The sequence below is a fragment of the Poecilia reticulata genome, linkage group LG8 (assembly GCF_000633615.1).
Source record: "Poecilia reticulata strain Guanapo linkage group LG8, Guppy_female_1.0+MT, whole genome shotgun sequence".
In the NCBI taxonomy this organism is placed as follows: Eukaryota; Metazoa; Chordata; class Actinopteri; order Cyprinodontiformes; family Poeciliidae; genus Poecilia; species Poecilia reticulata.
The window spans coordinates 20,812,200-20,832,179 of NC_024338.1; the positions used below are offsets into that span (position 1 = coordinate 20,812,200).

General features: G+C 39.8%; 4 protein-coding genes across 20 annotated transcripts in view; 2 read left to right on the forward strand and 2 right to left on the reverse strand.

Annotated features, from left to right (window-relative positions):
* The window catches only part of mapk8ip3 (mitogen-activated protein kinase 8 interacting protein 3), a 29,818-nt gene extending 25,478 nt beyond the window's left edge, over window positions 1-4,340 (forward strand). For 13 of the 15 annotated variants that reach the window (XM_017306164.1, XM_017306161.1, XM_017306165.1 and 10 more), the window contains 4 exons: window positions 583-621; window positions 1,015-1,179; window positions 1,901-2,047; window positions 2,649-4,340. In XM_017306164.1, coding sequence (XP_017161653.1) covers window positions 583-621; window positions 1,015-1,179; window positions 1,901-2,047; window positions 2,649-2,776 — 479 coding nt within the window. In that variant the 3' untranslated portion in view covers window positions 2,777-4,340. The remainder of the gene's footprint in view (window positions 1-582; window positions 622-1,014; window positions 1,180-1,900; window positions 2,048-2,648) is intronic. The other 2 variants (XM_017306168.1, XM_017306162.1) reach the window with 1 other exon arrangement.
* Window positions 3,887-8,043, reverse strand: nme3 (NME/NM23 nucleoside diphosphate kinase 3). 2 transcript variants are annotated; one of them, XM_008416598.2, is made up of 5 exons: window positions 7,943-8,043; window positions 6,243-6,373; window positions 6,046-6,147; window positions 5,860-5,972; window positions 3,887-5,576 (listed from the first exon to the last, which is right to left on the reverse strand). In XM_008416598.2, the coding sequence occupies exons 1-5, from the start codon at window positions 7,986-7,988 to the stop codon at window positions 5,462-5,464; spliced, it is 507 nt and encodes a 168-aa protein (XP_008414820.1). In that variant the 5' UTR covers window positions 7,989-8,043; the 3' UTR covers window positions 3,887-5,461. The 2 variants fall into 2 exon arrangements, with proteins under 2 accessions (XP_008414820.1, XP_008414819.1); XM_008416597.2 differs by lacking the exon at window positions 7,943-8,043 and adding an exon at window positions 7,411-7,657.
* A 706-nt stretch (window positions 8,044-8,749) lies between these two features.
* mrps34 (mitochondrial ribosomal protein S34) lies at window positions 8,750-11,126 on the reverse strand. 2 transcript variants are annotated; one of them, XM_008416615.2, is made up of 4 exons: window positions 11,012-11,126; window positions 10,539-10,892; window positions 9,793-9,835; window positions 8,750-9,188 (listed from the first exon to the last, which is right to left on the reverse strand). In XM_008416615.2, the coding sequence occupies exons 2-4, from the start codon at window positions 10,854-10,856 to the stop codon at window positions 8,890-8,892; spliced, it is 660 nt and encodes a 219-aa protein (XP_008414837.1). In that variant the 5' UTR covers window positions 10,857-10,892; window positions 11,012-11,126; the 3' UTR covers window positions 8,750-8,889. The 2 variants fall into 2 exon arrangements, with proteins under 2 accessions (XP_008414837.1, XP_017161664.1); XM_017306175.1 differs by having other exon boundaries at window positions 11,055-11,108.
* Window positions 11,127-12,608: 1,482 nt separating this feature from the next.
* On the forward strand, window positions 12,609-18,243 carry spsb3a (splA/ryanodine receptor domain and SOCS box containing 3a). The gene is made up of 7 exons (XM_008416616.2): window positions 12,609-12,813; window positions 14,618-14,828; window positions 14,972-15,152; window positions 15,396-15,583; window positions 15,674-15,776; window positions 15,856-15,981; window positions 16,804-18,243. The coding sequence occupies exons 2-7, from the start codon at window positions 14,703-14,705 to the stop codon at window positions 17,193-17,195; spliced, it is 1,116 nt and encodes a 371-aa protein (XP_008414838.1). The 5' UTR covers window positions 12,609-12,813; window positions 14,618-14,702; the 3' UTR covers window positions 17,196-18,243.
* Window positions 18,244-19,980: the final 1,737 nt, after the last annotated feature.

Genomic DNA, 19,980 nt, shown 5'->3' on the forward strand with positions numbered 1-19,980 from the left:
ATCCATCCATCCATCCATCCATCCATCCATCCATCCATCCATCCATCCATCCATCCATCCATCCATCCATCCATTTTCTTTACACTCTTGTCCCTTAGTGGGGTCGGGAGGGTTGCTGGTGCCCATCTCCAGCTARCGTWCCGGGCGAGAGGTGGGGTTCACCCTGGACAGGTCGCCAGTCTGTCGCAGGGCATCTTTTTTTTATAATAATAAAGAAATTATGTTTTTTCAAATTGATTTGAAGTTGATGGCTTTACCTTGATATTAGTTCAAATTATTTAGTAATTGCTTAGAAAGTTAGTTTGGATTTAACTGCACTACAAAACAGAAAATATGAAAAACAAAAAAACAAACAAACAAAAAAAAAATCACTCCTTAAACTGGTTCTTTGGATTTTTTTTATTTATTTATTTTTTTTATCTAAAAACTCCCACTCCTCCGCTCTTCTCCTAGCATCTTCTCCCTCCTCCGTCTCTCCTCTCTCCCTCAGTGGTTGGAAACCTTCTCCCAGTCTAGGTCGTAACTTTTTTCTGTTGCTTTCCTCTTTCTCGCCCCTCTTTCCTCTTCTTGCTCCCCCCAAAGCGGTGGTTCTTCACCGGGGACAGCTGCTGGGGTTGAGGGGTAAGTGGGAGCGCTCCCTCCCTTCCTCCTGCTGTTGTGATCTAACTGTTCTCACCCAGTCAACCCTTCATGTTTCCCTGCAGACCTGCGGTATTTTACATGCTTTTTGTTGGTGGTATACTTTCAGCAGTCTTGTGTTTTATTACTGTACTGTGAAACACTAAAAGTTCTTCAATGATTTTTATTGTCACATTTTACTGATTAGATGCTTTGCATGACAGTTTTTCGGGGTTTTTTTGTCATATATATCTTCTCTGTGTAACATATTTGCTGCATGCAAGGTCTTTGATTTATCATTTTATTTTGGGGTTTAAAGTGTTTATTTTTGCATGTGTGATTTTTAGTTCCTGTTTGCCTTCTCACCAATATGCTCTCTCTCTCTTTCTCCATCAGCCAATAAAGTGTCTCCTACGTCCTCCGGCGGTGTGATCCATGTGTACGGCGATGACAGCTCTGAGAAGAGCACCGGCAGCTTCATCCCCTACTGCTCCATGGCCCAAGCGCAGCTGTGTTTCCATGGACACCGAGATGCTGTCAAGTTCTTCGTATCCGTACCAGGTAACTATAGATCATGGCTTTACGTTCAGGTTAATGAACCGCTTTTTGACCCACCTTCCAGTGACTTTTTTGTTCATGAGATATGAGAGATGTCAACACAGTATAAAAGGAAGCTTGATATCAATTTAAACACTGTTAGGAAATTTAGGTCACCTAAATTTGATGACTTTAGCATTATTCTTATTTCATCCTAGCATGAGTGCCACTTTAAAGTCCAATAACTCCACACACATATTGAAAACAAAACAGAGCCCAGAGTGGAGCCTTGAGGTACACCACATAAACATGGAGTAGGGACAGAACAGTGTCACAAATCTGAACATTTTAAAGCATCCATCCACAACTGAGAGCTCAATTTGAAATTATTAGATTCCTAGATTGTTAAATTGGATTGTGCGAGTTTAAAAATCTGGCCTAGATGCTTCTTTTGCCTGTCTTAATGTCATTTGCACAGAATTGATAGCTTTTATATTAATAAAACATAAAAGTATGTTAAACCTCAAAAGTAACATATTGAAACCAAGTCAGGGCCCAGATGATAGTCTTGAGGAACTCCACAAGAATCTTCAATACTACCATATTTTAAGCCCTCCATAAAAGGAGAACTCAATTTTGATATTTTTTAATTCGATTTAAAATACAGATTATCACTTTTTTCTAATCTAGACTATCGTATATATGCAATTTAACAACTTGTTCCTTTTTTTTTTTTTTTGCACAGGCAATGTTTTGGCCACCTTAAACGGCAGCGTTCTGGACAGTCCTTCCGAAGGTCAGAGCACCGCAGCGCCCACAGAGACGGAGGCGCAGAGCGTTCAGAACGTGCTGGTGCTGAGCGGAGGAGAGGGATACATCGACTTCCGCATAGGTGGGCGCAAACTTTCACTCAATTTGCTGTTTTCTTAGTAAAACACATACATGGTGTTAGCTACGATGTCACTTTTCTAATAACATTTTATTCAGAGCTACATTTTTGGGTAACACTTTATTTGAAGGGGTGCGAATAAGACTGACATAAACATGGTTTAACACCTGTCATGAACATGAAGGAGTTTTCATGAATGCATATGACTGTTGTCCACGAAGTGCCATTCGGTAAATAATGACACTTTTAATGCAACGTTGACACTTTTAATTGACTTTTAGTGCAAGTTTTAGTACAACTTTGCATTAAGTGTCAGTATTTACCCCAAAATACAAAGATGGTTATTTTAATGCCCTTTCAATGCAACTTTTAGTGATACTTTGCATTAAAAATGTCATAATTTACCCAATGACACTTAATGACAACAGTCATAAACGTTTATGAAGACTCCTTCATGTTACACTTCAAATAAAGTGTTACCCAATTCTGTGTACTAATGTCACTTGTCATATGTGAGCTAATTAACTGACCAAAGAGGCGTTTTATTTTCATGAATTATAGGAATAATTGTGTCCTGATCCATGGTTTTATGTTTTTCCTGCAGGTGATGGGGAGGATGATGAGACGGAGGAAGGTGACAGTGGCGGTGGGGCTTCGCAGATGAAACCTGCTTTGAGCAAAGCTGAGCGAAGCCACATCATCGTCTGGCAGGTCTCCTACGTGCCAGAGTGACGCCTAAATCTGCTTTAGCAGTACACCCGAACATCTTACTGAAGAAATCTCCCTCTCTCCTCCCCCGCACCCCCAGAAGCTTCAAGCCACTAAAACTTTGTAATTATTCCCCGGTCATGTAAAAGTTCCCTTCTGGCTCTGAAAAAGAATAAACCCTTCAAGCTGCGCATCTTTCCTTGTAACTATTAAACACCCCGCCCTGACCCCTTCACCTTTTAACTTTAATGCCTTGTAAGTACCTCCTTTGACCTAGTTATCTGCTTGCCATCCTGTGTCTGTCCCCCACAGGGCCTTGTAAACATCATAATAAGCCTTGTAACTACCTCCCTCCTCTGTAACCATCAAATACTCACTCTGTAAGCACACCTTATCTCCGATATTCAGTCTCGGTTGCATCGGGCCCAGAGCTCCTAATAATTTTTGCCATTAAGTTCGCTATCTATGGAAACTTAAATCTAAAAACAAAAACAAGAAAGGGGAGCAACAGATACAGCAATGTGATGGGAGATGAAGTTGCATTTTCAAAAAACAACAACAAAATAAGAGTACATTTTACAGTTCTTATGCAATGATATAAGTTAAAGTAAAATACATTTGGTCCCAGTGAAAGTAAATGTTGAATAAGTTGAGAAATTACATTTCTTTTCCCCCTTAAAATGCTTTACAGCCTGCTGGTTAGGTCCCGATTGAAAACATGCAGCGCCTTGAAAAACTATTCTTGCTCCTTGAAGCTCTCTACATCTTGTCATGTTACGACCATAAATGTATTTTATTGGAATTTTACATGATGAAGCAACAAATTCATTTGAAGGTTTCAGAGTAAAAAGGGGGAGTTAATGCAAATCCACTGCAAACATTTAGGATTTTATCATTAGTAACTCATTATTTAGCCTCTCATCCATCTTGTGTCTAACTTTAGGTGATTCTTCCCTGTCTGTGCTAAACAAAAGCATCCACCTCGCAGCATGACGCTGCCACCACCATGTTTCACTGTGGGTATGGTGCTTTCAGGGTGACATGCAACATTAGTTTACAACAAAACAGCTGTAATTTTATAAAGAAAATTAAAAACACACACAAGTGAATTCTCTCTACTAATCAAGTGGTGTTTATCAGGATTTATATCACGGATTATCAGAGTAAAAGGTGCTAAATACAAATACATGCCTCTCATTTCAATTGCGTTAAAGTTTATGGATGTAACGTGACAAAATGTGGACTGGTTAGTAATTTTTCAAGGCACAGACGTGTTCAGTGAGAAAAATCCTGGAAATAATGTGGTGCAGCCGCAGCAGTCTGAGACAGGTGAAAGGTCAGACCGTTTCCACATCCAATCAGACTGGTAGTTTAATATTTCGGTTCCTAAAAGATTTCCCTCTTTGATTGGCTGTGGATCAGATGCTTTGGTGTGAAGCAGGTAAACAGTGGCATGCTGTTATTTTATGTACAGGGATAACTGTAAATGTCCAGATGCACTGAAGCCCATCCTCTTTGTTCAGTATGGAAACTCGTGCATTGATCTCTATCTGTGGATTAAATATTAAAACATATTTGTGTGCCGAAAGCAATCGCCTTGAGTGTGTGCTGGGTTTCTTTTTGTTTGCATCAAAGGAGGATGCAACAAGTACAGAGCAAAAAATGTCTCTGAAAGATTCAACTTGTTTCTTTGGTTTTTTTTATTCAAGTTTAATAAATGAACTTGCTCCATTTTTATTGCAGTGTTATGACAGGCTGCAAACTGAGCCTGGTATAAAAATACAAAAGCAGTAACAATAAGAGTTCAATGCTGTTCAAAAGCTGGAAACTTTATATTCAAGTACTTCCACATGATCATCTTTACACCCACTGAGGACATGGAAAACTCGATACAACTGAAAAAAGGCTATTTTTATGTTTTAATAAATATCAATTTTCTTTTTTTAAATGGTGTAATGAGTCAGTTTCAAATCCATTGTCTTCATAATTCCAGTTTCTTATTGCAACAAGTTATCCTTATAGCTTAAAAACATTACTTGCCCTAACTATTTCAATCTATTTAATGCACCTTTGATTTGTTAAAGGGGCAGTGTTATGTATTTTCCAGGCACCTAGTGCCATTTTTTTTTAGCAAATCAAGTAACTATGTTACCTTCAGTTGTAAATTTGACTTTGTAATTTAATGCTTTGAAATTAGGCCTCTGTCTCTTTAAGATACTCTGCATTTCAAGAAGTCACAACCATGCTCCACGCTTAACGTCTTTACCAGCATTGCACAGAGCAGCAGCTGGTATAATGAGCTCAGCAGATGTGCAGTTCCACCAGGTGTTTGCTAATTGCAGCTGGCTAGTCTGAAGGAGCTAAGCAAGAAGCTCTGTAATGCTCTGAAGGTTGGAAATTGCAGCTCCGAGGAACAGCTTTGTCATCAACGCTGGCCCATCACAGCTTGAGTAAAAGATTCCTCAAGCATGTATGAAAGGATCAAAGCAACACTCCAGGTATGTTTTTATAACATCATAACACGATACAAAGCTCAAAAAAGTCCATTTAACATAATACTGCCCCTTTAAGTTTACCCCATCAAAAATGTAAACCAAGGAAAAGATGCAGGAAAGCAGAGATGACCTTTCTTTGCTACAAACTACCGAAGCTAGAAAGATGAAGTTAACTGAGGTTTGATGTTTTAAAGCTGCAGAAGGTCTGTAAACATCAGTAGATCCAGTTGTTGGCGCTGCTCTCCCAGCGGTGGAGCTCGCCCTGACGGAACCAGAGACCGATTTCCTTCTGGGCGCTCTCCACCGAGTCGCTGCCATGGATCACATTCCTGAAAACAAGGAGTGAAAGTTGCTCCTCTGATTATCATCCTGACGCAAAATGAACAAGTACTTTCTGAAAACATGACAATGTAAAAAAAGTAATACAATTGACCTTTTTTTTTAACCAACAATATATCCTCACAATGACTTTAAAGGATTTCTGAGATTGTTATTTCAAGGCTTACTATCCTGCAGTTTATTTTTATCCAGTATAACTGTTAGCATGTTCCCACGGATAAAACACTGAGATCAGACCCATAACTTGCAGAGTAAGGTGATGAAATGACTTACCTGCCCACTTCCACACAGAAATCTCCCCGGATGGTTCCCGGCAGTGAGTCTGCAGGATTGGTCTCGCCTAGCATCTTGCGAGCGGTCTTCACAACATCTAAACCCTGCCACACCTACGCAAAAAACAGGACACTTTGAAACACAACACATCAAAACGTTGCTGAGAAACCCGTTGAGGAAACCCACCATTGCAACAACTGGTCCAGAACTCATGTAGCTTATTAGGGTGCTGTAGAAAGGCTTGCTCCTCAGCTCCCAGTAGTGTTCGCTTAGCAGCTCCTCAGACGCCTGGTGTGCAACCAAGACAAACGCATTCATTTACCAGATTGTATTTCTGATCCACTGCGCTAACCCTCCGCAGCATTTCAACCACAAGTGAGTACCTTTATAAGCTTAAGAGCAACAAGTTTGAAGCCTCTCTTCTCAAAACGACGCACTATTTCTCCCACCAGTTTCCGCTGCACACCGTCCGGCTTCACGGCGATGAAGGTGCGTTCGTTCACTCCCGTCCAGCCTGAAACGGCACACAAGGAACTGTTTAACTTGAGCATAGCAAGTTGAGGCCAACGACAACTGAGGCCAAAGGTATCAAACTCAAACCAGCATTCCAAACTCGACACTGAATTTCCAGCAAGCATATTAAAAGATTATGTCATTAGAATAGAATACTTTATTGTTTCTCAAGTTGGAAATACAGTTGCAGGGTTTCCCCCAGAAAACTTGCTAAGCCTGGTGCTCCGAGCTCTAGGGCAGTCATCCATGTTTTTAAGTTAAAATTTTTTTTTAATTGACAGAAAATTTGGAAATATCACTTGACAACTATGCATTATTGGAAGACTGGAAGATAAGTTAATACCTAAACTCCAACTATAAGGTCCTAAAAAAGGCAATCATAAAAATAAAAAAAACACAAATAAATTAACATTGCAAAGCCTGGAGAGGACACAGGTAAAGTCTGGTGGCCCGCCAGGCTTATAATACACTGTGGGAAACCCTGAATTGGATTATCAAGTAAATCTTTATCATTAAACAGTCATTGTCTGTGTTACCTAATTTTAATTATGTTCTTTGTTTACCAATTTTCTACATAAAAACCTTCTTCGCTGAATATGATGTTAATGACCTATTATACAAAGGTGAAACTATAAAATATGACAATATTAAGTCATTCTAGAATTTCTGAAGGCAACTGGTTGCATAAATAAACAATGCATCTAACAAATAAATCCTAAAATAATCAGGTTTGGGGTCGGCACTGACAGATCCAGCCTTGGTGTTCTCATCCATTGATTAGCATCGCCCCCTAGTGGACACCTATAAAAATGCTGACATTCACAATTTGAAATTAAACTTGCATCTCCATAAGCTTTATGCAAGCTTTTCGTATTCCAATATTTGCATGCGCATTAGCAGCTCTGTAGCATATTCTGCACAGCAGCTGGATTTAAAACAAAGTACCTGCAGCAGGTGCTCAAAGATCTGCACATCGACATCATTTCAAGCCACACCCCCGCACTCCCCGCTGTCCAAACCAGAAGTTAGGGACCTCACCGGTTTCATCAATCCGCGCCTGTTTGGGAATCAGATCTTCCAGTTCCTGCAGATCTCGCTGTGACCTTTTTGTCGGCCTCATTGTGGGCGCTCTGTCTGCAGCAGCCTATCAGATCCCGCAGTCTGCGCACGAGTACAAATCTTCCCAATAAGCAGCGCGCGAACTCCTGAGCTAATAATAGGATGATGAATCAACTTTTCTGACAATGAGGAGCGGAACGCATGAGCCAAGCTGCATGCTGTTAGACCCGCGGCTGAGACAACACGCTAGTTAGTAATATTTTATTAGTTCGGGTTGTTTTAGTCACATTTAGCAGTCTGAACATTGCATTAGCAGTCTAATGCAACGCTCCAGTTAAAGTTGGAGAGCTTCTTAACTCTACTGTACCGGGTATAAGTGCTGCCTTCGGCTAACCGAGGAGGCGACTCTGACCCACCAGCATCTCCTGGAAACTGAAAATATCACTTGGTAAAACTCAAAGCGAGGCTCGGAAAACCACCAACTAGCGACTAAAATACATGTAACACCAACCTGACTGGAAGACTTGGGCAAAAATAGACAGAAACAGGCAGATCATTGTCGATGCAGGACGGAGCACACTGTAGTCTGGGAGAATGAAGTAGGGAGGAGAGCTACGTCACGTTGCTAAGGAATGCTCCAAAGCGCGAGCCTGTATGGCAAACCCATAAATATTTAATAGGTACACTAGGCTCTACGAAGCAAAAATCCTTCATTTTGAGTTTTCTTCTACAAATTAGAGCCATTTCTAGTTTTTTTTTAGATCCCTAGCTTGCCAAACTACAATAATAGAGGCTCCTTATATTTTTTGTTGATTGATAAACTTGCAACAGTATCAAAACATGCAACAGTCGTAGTCATAAATATTAAGCATCTTCAATATAAAACTAATTACTTGAACTTAAAACATCCCTCTGCTGCCTCCACATTTGGATGAATGTAGAAGCTTCTGAGTTAAAAGCTGTTAAAAGATGTGAAGGTGTTTGTAGAGAACAGATTTTGTAATAGATTAGAATAAGTGAAATGTAACTCCATCATTATGGGGTTTTTTTTGTTGGTTTTTTTTAAAACAGTGTTTGTGTTTATTTTTATAGTTCATAGTCTGTACATAAATCCCCATGGAAAAAAACTTAAGATTCCACTGCATTTCTATTTTTACAGAGATAATTTTTTTGTACAAGTCATTTTTGTGCAATGTGCTGCAACTGACAGCGACAGTCTTCATACGGTTTGTCCAGGATTCAAACCTGGAACCTTCTTGCTGCAGGGCAGCAGTACAAAACAGCAGCAAATTAATTTAATAAAGAAAACAAACATCACTTGAAGGAGCCGATTTGATCCCACTTTTAATATTTAGCACATACAAACATACATGGTTCTCTATGAGATTATAAAGAAACCTTATTTGAGTCCAGCACTCGGCAGCAGCTCAAACGAGTCCTTGAAAAGACCATTCTGGTTCACACCGCTGTCCCCTCTTTCCTCCGATTCTCTTCTTCTTGTCTGCGGAAATATTCTACGTTGAACACCACATTCCTCTGTAAGGGCAAGGCCGGCTCCTCTGTCACCATCCTGCCTCCAGCTCTCCCACGCTGTGCCAGGATCATGGCACGGAGCAGGGGAGGGTAGGGGACGTAGCGGAGCGGAGGCTCCGGGAGGGGCTGGAAGTCCTTGAACTGCTGCTCCATGTCTTTGGGAATCAGGCGCCAGTCGTGGTACATCACCTTCTCCACCGCCTTCACCTCTTTTTCCTGTTTGCCTATCAAGTACATTTTATTTATAGAGTAGTTATGATTTTTAATATGTGCATCTTTATCACAACAAAAAGACATTACTAATAATTTGAATTATTTGGATTAATTGTGTCACTTTACAGCCACAAACTATGTTTTTTTTCCCTCATGGTGCAGGAACACTATATCCTAGGTTTTTAATGTTTTACAAAGACATCTTTACATATATTTTCTAAAAGAAAACGTGCATCCTGTTATGATACTCCTAAATACAATTCAGTGCAATGAATTCTCTCCAAACATCACCTTGTGTCTGACTGGCATGTGGTTTATTTTTTAGTGTAAAGAATGTGAAGGTCTCAGATGTTTGTTAAAGAACAATAGGAAACAAAATCTTGATACAAAAAGATTTTGCATCAAACGCAGTTTGTGGTTCTAATGTAACAAGAGGTATGAAAACCTTTGCAAGACTCAGTAACTGATGCAGTCATTTTTAAAGCCAAATGTAAACGCGATTAATTTTTTTCAGCGTTAGATACTAAGCCACCTTTTTTATGTCCAACAGTAAATATTCATACAGCATCCAGGATCCTTATAAATAAGAAAAAGCTCAACAGAGATTAAGATTACCTTTATATGTGAGGATTCCCCATGCTTCGCCATGATCCATGTTCTATAAAAGTAAAGAGAACAGATGATTTCTAAGTTTGTGTTTTTTCACAAAACAAACATTTATTGACCTGCAAACTCAACACTCAACAGCATTGATGCAAAGGTTGAATTATTCAGCAGAGGCTGGCCTTAATTGAGACACATTTTTATAACTTTTATGGTAGTGTTTTTAGCATTGTTACATAATGGTGAGTCATTAATCTGCTATACACTTAGCACTAGAAGAAAATAACATTTTTATTAGTGAAAAAGAATCTCAGCTGGATATTGAAATCAATTGGGCTGAGGCTTTTGGACAATAAAAGGTGCTCTGCAATGCCTCACAACAGTATATCTCCCGTTTGTTCTGAATCAAAGATGAAAATGACCGACTGGAAGCTGCACAAGTATTTTATCCATATGCATATTTCCTCCTTTGAGTCTTCACATTTAGGTAGGATGTGCACAGCTTATTCGCCATTTATTTTAAGGTAGACATCCCTTATGTGTGTTTGTTACAGAAAAGCTCAATTTTAGCTTCAACTAATAAAAAGCATGATGTTTCTGTTAAATTCCCAAAACAGATTAGAATGCTCAGCATTCACGTTTGTGATGGTAGGAGAGGAAAGGCCTGATCAACCGAAATTAATCATGTATAAACAAATAAAAGCAAGACAGCTTCACTGGTACAGTGTGTACAGTGCTGTCCTCCACTGCCAGCTCACCTCAGCTGTGTAGTCCACCTTGACCTTGGTAATTTCCCAGTAGCTGGGTTCTGGGTGTTCCTCCAACCAGGATTTACGGGTGAACATGCGGCCGACTCCGAACAGCCTCATCCCCGCTAGCAGGGAGAAGAGGCGGCTCTCCCTGCGGACGTCCTGCCAGGCCAACACGGGCAGCATCTTCCCAGTGAGAGGTCGCCTCATATTCTCGTAGTCCAGGGCGTACTTCTGCGACTCCTTCGGCCGAGACTTCAGCTCCCGGTACGCCCGGATCTTCCGAGCCATTTCTGCGATGAGACGGAGCCGCTTCTTTTTCACCATGATTGCAAGTGGACAAACACCCAGTCACAGTGTACCCTGAGGACAAAAATGGTTGTTACATCAACCTGGTTGGGGCGGAAATTGTGTGAGCGTTGCAGATTTCGGTGCTACAAACACATTAAAATTATTGATAAGAGTCAGTAAACGGTAACCACCTGGTATATATAAAATATATTAGTTCCAATGCCTGAAACTGACCAAAGAAATTAACTCCTAGTTGACCTCAGTGAGCAAAGCACACATTTTCCGCACACAAGGTCCGTTCATAAATAGTCCCTGAAAGAACTGCGATTACAATTTGGTTCCGCAGCAGAGAAATTCTGGTTCCAGATACTACTAATACCCATACAAATACTAATAAGTCTTATTTCTTTTTATGTGCAAATTTGATTTAATAGATTATACTTTTAAATTAAGTAGACAACAGATAACATGGCTACTTTAAATTATTCAAAAAGAAAGCTTTTTATTTGCGAAGTATGAATGTCTTACGGATTTATCCAAGTGTTTGTTTTTTTTGCTTCTTCTTTCAGCCAAAAGATTAACGTTAACTGGACTTTATTATCTTAAATAATAATTAGAAAAATATATTTCATTCATTTTCAGGACAGATTATGAAAAAAGAAACAGAACATTTGCTGAATCTCTTCAATCAAATTAACAGTGTTGGCTAAAACCCTTTTATATTTAAGAAATTTTCTCATTAGAACATTTTCAATTTGGCAAATTTTAAGCGCCACAAATAAAATAGAAAAGGGGTTGATAATTTTTTTACCCAATAAACACTAAAATTTTAGTTTTTCTATGGAATTGCGAGCGGATGACGAAGAGGTGATCTGGTGCCCATCAGACAAAGGACAAGAGAAATGAAATTGGGGTTAAAAAAAGGAAAAGAAATTCGAAAAAGCGCTAGTGGCGCGCGGGGCTTAAAATAGCGCACGAGAAGTCTGACCCTCAGGACTGAAAATATATTTGTTCACTGCTGCTTTTGACCAAACAGTCTGGTCAATAAAAATGTTTGAAACATGTTCGTCTTTTTTGCCTTTAATAAGTGTATTTTAGCTTTTTTTTCTTTTATGCCATGCTTTTGGCTTAGGCTTGATATTTTATTTCTTCTTTCTTTCGGCGTTTTAAACTTTGGACTGCCTTGTTTACGAAGGGTGCTATTTAAGGCCGCCTTGCCTTAAGGTCGGAGACTTGTTTTTTCTTCCCTTCGGTTAATTCCTGAACACACTGCCACATTTGAATGCTGACATTTTTACAATTTATTTTAAACTCTCTGATTATGGCATTAGATGTTGCTTTGTTACCGCCTAGATGAGTCAGTATTTCAAAATGTTGTCAGCCTGACTACTCCGATAAGGTTTGGTTTGCTATTCTACATATTTAGAAAATTGATTTTTATTTGTTCATGGGAGGCTCAAAGCCTAAAAACTATTTTTGCAAACAATTTCAGACTGAGGTAAAAAAAAAATTCTAGCTTGTTTTGAATTCTTTTTCTTTTCTTTTATCTTTATGTTGCCTTCTTGTTGCCAGAAAGATAATGTTTAATTAATATTTTACCAAGCGGCCAAATTAGTCAGCAATTTTTTTTTTTAGCAGTATTTATGCTCCATAAAATGCAAACATGGGAGCAATTTAATTAATAGCAGTGCTGCTTTGTTTGATTTTTGCTATTAATTCAATTGATTTTGAATTCGGGTGTTCTATCAGACAAAGCTACAAGTGACTGTAATTACACATGTCGTTAGCTGGTATGCAGGTTCAAACCTCCCTTAGCTCCTCCTGTATTTGTTTACACGGTCACACTGGCAGAAAGTAGGTCATGGAAAAACGAAACGAAGCGAGTCACCTCTTCGCTTCTTGTGTGTTAACCGTCTAGTAATACCCGGAATCAAAGGAACACCGACCCCGTGGATTAGTCGGGTTTATGTGTCACTAGAGGCCAGTTTAACAGGTAACGACTCTACTTTTTATCCATCCTGGGTGGATGTGTGCTAACAGCTGCTAGCCGCGCAATGCTAGCTCTTTTTATGCATCAGTAGGAACATTCTTCGCTCTGGTTGTGCAATAAGTCGCGACACACAACAATTTGGTGATTTATACAAGCATAAATGGTAGCGAACAAGTAATTCGAAGTCACGACTTTATTTTTTATTATATTTTTAAGACGAAGCTCAATCCGAGCAGTTGGCTTGCATTAGCTGCTCTGTTAGCTCAAGGCTAAGAAGCTGGTGAAGCTGGGGAAGAAAACGTTAAATGTTATAATAGTGGGTGTTCTTTTTTTATTTGTGTTAAATGATATATATGGTTTTGCTGTGTGAATGCGAATGATCTGTTGCTTTACACGGATTCGATATTTTGGTAATAGCCAGGCTATTTTATAAGCCAAAACACCCGATTTTAATGTAAGAATGAGAAACAATAAATTAGATATTTGGCTGGAAGTGCAACGAATAAAGGAAAAGGTCTTCATGAAAACAAAAATGATATACATCGCAATGCGAAATAAAATACATTTAATTGAGAAAAAGAATAAAAACGTAAACATTTCTCTTTAATTACTCCGGGTTTGTCGTTTTGTGGCCGCATTGTCTAAGAATATGATGCGTGTTTATATTAGTTTTATTGTGAAGAAGTTTAATAAAATAGAGGGTTTTACGTTTCTAGAAATTAGTTGGGATTTTTTAATTAAGCGTTTTTTGATCAGGGGCCTTTTCTTTACTTGAATGTGAAGGTCCAAAAGTGCCTCAATTGTATTTCTAAAAAATCTTAGTATATATAAACTATTACCTTAATATATCCTTAATTAGTTTAAATACATATATTATTTAATAAATATACAAAATATAAAGTTAGTAAAAAAAAAAAATCAAAAAATCAATGTAATTAATATGAAACTGACACACTTTGCAGGTTAACCAAACAAATGTTAGGGCCTACTTGACAAGTAGTAGCAGGAACTAAATCATATCCCACTGCACTACAACACAGGAACCTACTAATTAAACACTAAAATACATATTGCTCTCAAATATAATAGCTGCACATTTTTACTGAAAGAATTTTCATTTAAATAGTAGTTAATGCATAATTATCACATTTAAAGGCTTTTGATTTTTATTCCCATTAAATCCAGTTATTTAAAATTTTGTGTTCATTATCATGTTTGTAAACATATTTTATTACATGCTAATAGCTTACAGTGTTGCAAGTTTGACACTTAACTATGGAAGATGCTTTAAAATAAGGTTATATAATTAGAAAAAAAATAGGATAGCAAAGGGTTTGCTGCAAGGATGTGCAACTTATCAACTGATGTGAAATTACAACTGATTAGTAGTAATTTCAAAAAACAAATATTCTGTCACATTCTGCACCTTCTGTGAACCTTCTGCGCCAAAACATAGAAACCCAGGCAGAGGAAAATACTGTGAAATCAAGAATTTTAGATGTTAATCTAAGAAATCTGGGTTTGTGATCTAAGGAATCTTGTTGTTCCTTCAGAGTTTTTTTCACCCTCTACCTTTACATGTACAGTGAAAGAAAAGCCAGGACGGAGACTGTACCAGTCGCTGACTGTGACCCTCTGAGCCTAGGCTGGTCCTTAAAAGCCATGCTGTATAGTAATCAATTAATATATGCGTCTTTAGTTTAAGCTGCACTCAATGTCGATACATCCCTCAAATAGAGTCGGACATGTTGGTGTAAAAAACTTGGGAGGAAGAAGTTACGACGCATGCTGGTTTGTTTTCCTTCAGCCGCTGGACTAATGCTGCTCCTTAAACATCTGGACTAAACCCGGATCGAGTGGCGAAGCTCTTCTACTTGTTCGACTCGGCTACCATGTCAAGACGAAGCAGGAACAGCCGGGCTTGGCGTTACGTTTGGGGTGGGATACGAAGGGACGCCGACGCCCGGGCCCTCGTGTTGGCCTCTGAAGCTGAACAGTGGCGCTACGACCGGCTGGAGGTAAACCATTCAAAACCGGAAATCGTGTTGGTTCATGTGATGCAAAAAAGGGAAATGTCTGGTCTTTAAAAACTGCAGATTTGTGTTTTGATTCCCTGATGTGTTGAACATTAAGAGTTGTTCTTTAAAATCTCTCTGTAAAGTACAGTGATTCTGACTCCGAGGCGGACTACTCAGCCGTGATGGTTCCTCCGGTCCCCAGTGCTGTCCCTGTTACAGGAGAGTCTTACTGTGCCTGCGACTCCCAGGCAGAAACCAGCTACAACCCTCGCCTACGAGGATTTCACCAGGTCAAAGACTGCCACTGTGGAGAGGATGACCAAGGTACGAAAGCAGCTGCACAGTTTTAACAACAACCTCTAACATTTCAAACGGTTATTAAAAGCAGAGCAACAGTAGTTTTAAATCTTGAAATGGCTTTGCTAAACATATAGAACATTCTAGAAACTGCAGAAATCTAGAAATTTGAGTCAGAAAGACATATATGTTTGATATTTAGCACAAGTCCAGTCAACAATATTTGATTTCTTGTTTAATTTGCTGTCAACATGACCTCCGATGGTGCAGATTTCGACTGGGTTTGGGATGCAAGCAGCCGTTCGACTGCAACACTGCTGACCTGCGACAATCGCAAAGTGAGCTTCCACTCCGACTACAGCTGCGGCACGGCGGCCGTCCGCGGCTCCAGGGAGCTGGCGGACGGGCAGCATTTCTGGGAAATCAAAATGACGTCTCCGGTGTACGGAACAGACATGGTAAGCCTCCAGGATTTGTCGATAGCAGTGAGAGGAAAAAATAAAATGGAATTTCAGCTGATTTGTGTTGAAATTGTTATTTCTGGACAGATGGTTGGCATTGGGACATCTGATGTCAACTTGGACAAGTACAGGCACACGTTCTGCAGTTTGTTGGGGAAAGATGCAGACAGCTGGGGGCTCTCCTACACCGGTAAGCTCGACAGTGTTATCAGGGAACATATGTCTGCTTGAAACATTTTAAGAAAAGTGTGATGGGTTGTGTTTTCCAGGATTGCTGCATCATAAAGGAGACAAATTGAAGTTCTCCTCCCGCTTTGGACAAGGATCCATCATTGGAGTTCATCTGGACACGTGGCACGGCACACTCACTTTCTTCAAGAACCGGAAGTGTATTGGTCAGTAAAGTTCATGTTAATAGAGCTATTCCACGTTTTACCACATTACAACAAACCTAAATGTATATTATTCGAATTTCATATAATAGACTAACACAAAGTAATGCTTAATTCTGATGCAGAAGAAGGTCTTTTACAGGGTTTAAAAAAAAAAAAAAACTAGATTTTTCTTTAACTTCTTCTATGGTGACCAACAGGTGTATAAATGCGCAGCAAAAAAACGGCGCAAAAAAAATGCTGCAACCCTAAACAAAATTTTGAAACCACAGGAAATGGATTAAGGGGGAAAATACTGCAAACTCGCTCCACAAAAATGGAAGTTCTCCACACCACTAGGGGGTGTCAATCAACAAGTCACACAGGACCAAACTCTCAGTAAACCATAGGAATATTTAGATCTATATAGTAAAAACCGGACGTTCAGAAGACAGATGGAGAAAGGAAGGAAGAAAAGGTTGAGTTATACTTCAAGTCTTTTACAACATCAGAAACATCAGGATAATAATTTAAGTAGTATTGCCTACTCCAGACTCCCCCTAGTGGCCTGGAGCACTCCGGTTTGCAGTTGTTTTGGCTATTTGTGGCATTTTCTCTTTTTATTCCATTTCCTCTGATTGCAGCATTTTTTCTTGTTGTTGCTGCAGTTTTACAGTGTTTTTCTGTTGCATTTGTGTTAGTGTGTTGTGGAGTTTGCATCATCCATGAATTTGGAGCACATTTCACTGTTTGCTATGCATTTCCACCTGTTGCCCACCTTACTCTTTACTTGTGTACCCCAAAATAAAATCCAGTCATAATTTTATTTTATTTTTTTTACTTCAGGTGTTGCTGCCACAGAGCTGCACAATAAGAGGTTTTATCCGATGGCGTGTTCCACCGCGGCCAAGAGCAGCATGAAAGTCATCAGGTCTTGCTCCACGCCGACCTCTCTGCTGTACCTCTGCTGCGCCCGCCTCCGCCGCCTGCTCCCGGACTGCATGGACACGCTGGATGTGTTGCCTCTGCCGCCGGGCCTGCGCCAGGTCCTCCACAACAAGCTGGGCTGGGTGCTCAGTCTGAACAGCGGGGCCACGGAGGAGACCACAGAAGGGCCCGAGCGGTCCCCGCATTTACCCGCAACCCTGCCGGCCGAACCGTCGTTCTCCGAGAGTGACTCGGAGGGCTGCGCGTCCGACCCCGAGGCCTGCCAGAGGAAGAGATGCCGCTGGACGTGACTGGAAAGCTCAGATCCCAGCTCCGCTTCAAAAGGTGCTCGCAGCGGCAAACCATGGCAGGGAGGAAAACCTCTGGGACTGACAGAGCAGAGCAGAGGGAGCCGTGCACCTTTACTGTGACTTCTTCCTCATGCTATTCGTGTCAGCATCCCAACATTTTCAGTCATCTGTAGAAATATATGACCATACTGTATAATCTACCACCGTTGTTGCCATTCTTATATGGGAATTAGTGAACTGCTGGGATGTGTAATGTACAGTGCAACACTGACATCAAGTAAGGCCAAATTTTGGTGGTCATCTTGGATATTTGAAAAAAAAAAAACGAAAAAAAAACTTGTTTTTCTTTGTGTGTGGTGTTAATCTAAATGTTCCTGGTGCATTACAGAAGCAACCTACCCACTTCATTGCTTCTCATCATTTTATTCTGTTGTCAAAGTGAAAAGCAGTGAATATTATTCGGTAAAATTAGATCCTTTTTAATTCTAGAAGTGGAAACATCATGAGTGCACTCTGCCTCTTTTTATCCTCTACTAACAAAACTATGTTTTTGTCTTTCTTGAAACAAACACGTAATTAGCACTGCTAAAGGCTTAACCTCCTTGTATCGTGGCAGCATTTATAAACCCATCTGTAGTTTTTAGCTCTTTTAGCGTCTACGTCAAACACATTTACGCACATTATTTATGTTTCACAACTTTTTAAAAATGTGATTTTCTATGCCAATGTATTTAACATTAAGCCTTTTGTACAGTTCCGTTTATGCAAAGATGTTTTTTTTAAATCATTATTTCCCTGTTTTCTCCTCTTTGGTCAGGTTTAGGTCTCAAACCATAGCGTTGTGGAATGTAAACCCTAACACTTTCCTGAGTTGTTTATTTTTACTCCACTATTTACTTTTGTCAACTTTTTGCTGTAGTTAAGAAAAAACGTCTGAACCTGTTGGTAAATTCAGGTTTGTAAATAAACTAAGAAAGTGTGGTCTCACCATCATCTAAGTGAAGTTTTCTCTGCTCTTCTCACTAATAAATCAAGTAATCTCAGCAAATATATTTTCCGTTTTATTTTCTGGGTGTGTAAACTTCTTTAACCCTCTGATGCGTAAGTGGGTCCTTTTTGACCCGGTGAGGTCATATTTTTGCAATATCTTTGTAATGAAAAGTTTTCCCATCACTTCATATTCCAGGTATTCCTCAAGAAACATGTTACTCATATCATGCAATTAAAATTTTTTAATTTACCTTTTATACATTTAAGAAATAGCATGTTTTATGTTACTACCCCATTCTTCCGTGAGTGGGTCCAAAATTTCCTATGGAATTTAATGGGAATCTTTGTTTCTTACCAACTGTTACCGTCAGGAAAAATTTTTTTTTGTGAACCAAACACACCGAGACCTAAGTGTCACCCCTGAATAATATTATTTTACACAGCAAGAACTCTTACATATAAATATTATCTTTATTTTTTATCTCACAAATGTGTTTGTGTGTCAATCGTGAGTACTGTGACAAAACCTGTTGATCAATGTGTTCAAGGTTCTTTCTTTTATCATCTCAATAAATAAAATAAAAAATCATAGCTGTAGAAATAAATGCATAAATAAATGAGCCAGAAAAGTATAGTGTCTTCTCTGGGTTGGGGAGGATGTCCTACCTCAAGTGGAGGAGTTCAAGTATCTCAGGATCTTGTTCACCAATGAGGGAAAAATGGAGCAGGAGATGGACAGGCGGATTGGTGCAGCGTCTGCAGTGAAGCGGGCGCTGTACCAATCTGTCGTGGTGAAGAGAGAGCTGAGCCAAAAAGCGAGGTCGATCTAAGTTCCTATCCTCATCTATGGTCATGTGCGTTGGGTCATGTCCAAAAGAACGGGGTCACGGATACAAGCGGCCAAAATTAGTTTTTCCTGTAGGGTGTCTGGGCTCTCCCTTAGAGATAGGGTGAGAAGGTCAGATATCCAGGAGGGACTCAGAATAGAGCTGCTGCTCCTTCATGTTGAGAGGAGCCAGTTGAGGTGACTCGGCATCTGCTCAGGATGCCTCTTGGACGCCTCCCTAGTGAGGTGCTCCGGGCATGTCCCACCAGGAGGAGGCCCCAGGGAAGACCCAGGACACACTGACGATTTTTCTCAGCTGGTCTGAGAACGCCATGGGTTCCCCCAGAGGAGCTGGAACAAGTGGCTGGGGAGAGCGAACTCTGAACCTCCTTACTTAGGCTGCTGACCCCAAGACCCGAAGATGGATGGATGGATGGTTGGATGGATAAATAAATAAATCACACACTCAAATGTGTGATACACATAGCATAACAGAATAGAGACAGTAATGTTAGCTAGCTTGGTTAGCTAGCTAGTTTCAAGAAACGTGCTCTTTTGCAGCCCACCCCCCCAAGCCCACACACACACCCCCACACACACATAATGGATGTTGTTAACATTGTCCATTATTGACATTTCATCATTGTTGTTGTAAAATTGCKGCTGTTGTCATTTTGTTTTAAAAATGTTCTACAAATTGTTCTAAAAACGTTTAAAAAAGTGAAAAATGAAAATATTTCAAACATGAAATAATTCTTGTGTGAAATAAAACACAGTAAAAAGTATTATACAAACATTATTTTGAATCAAAATGACAAAAGAAGCATAAAAACACATCGATTGTAATCCGGGTCAAAAAAGACCCACTCACGGAAGACTGTATAGTCAGTCACTCACGCTTCAGAGGGTTAAAGTTTAAAATTTTACCCAATAGCCTTGGCTACTACATGTGTAATGCGCCAGTTCGAC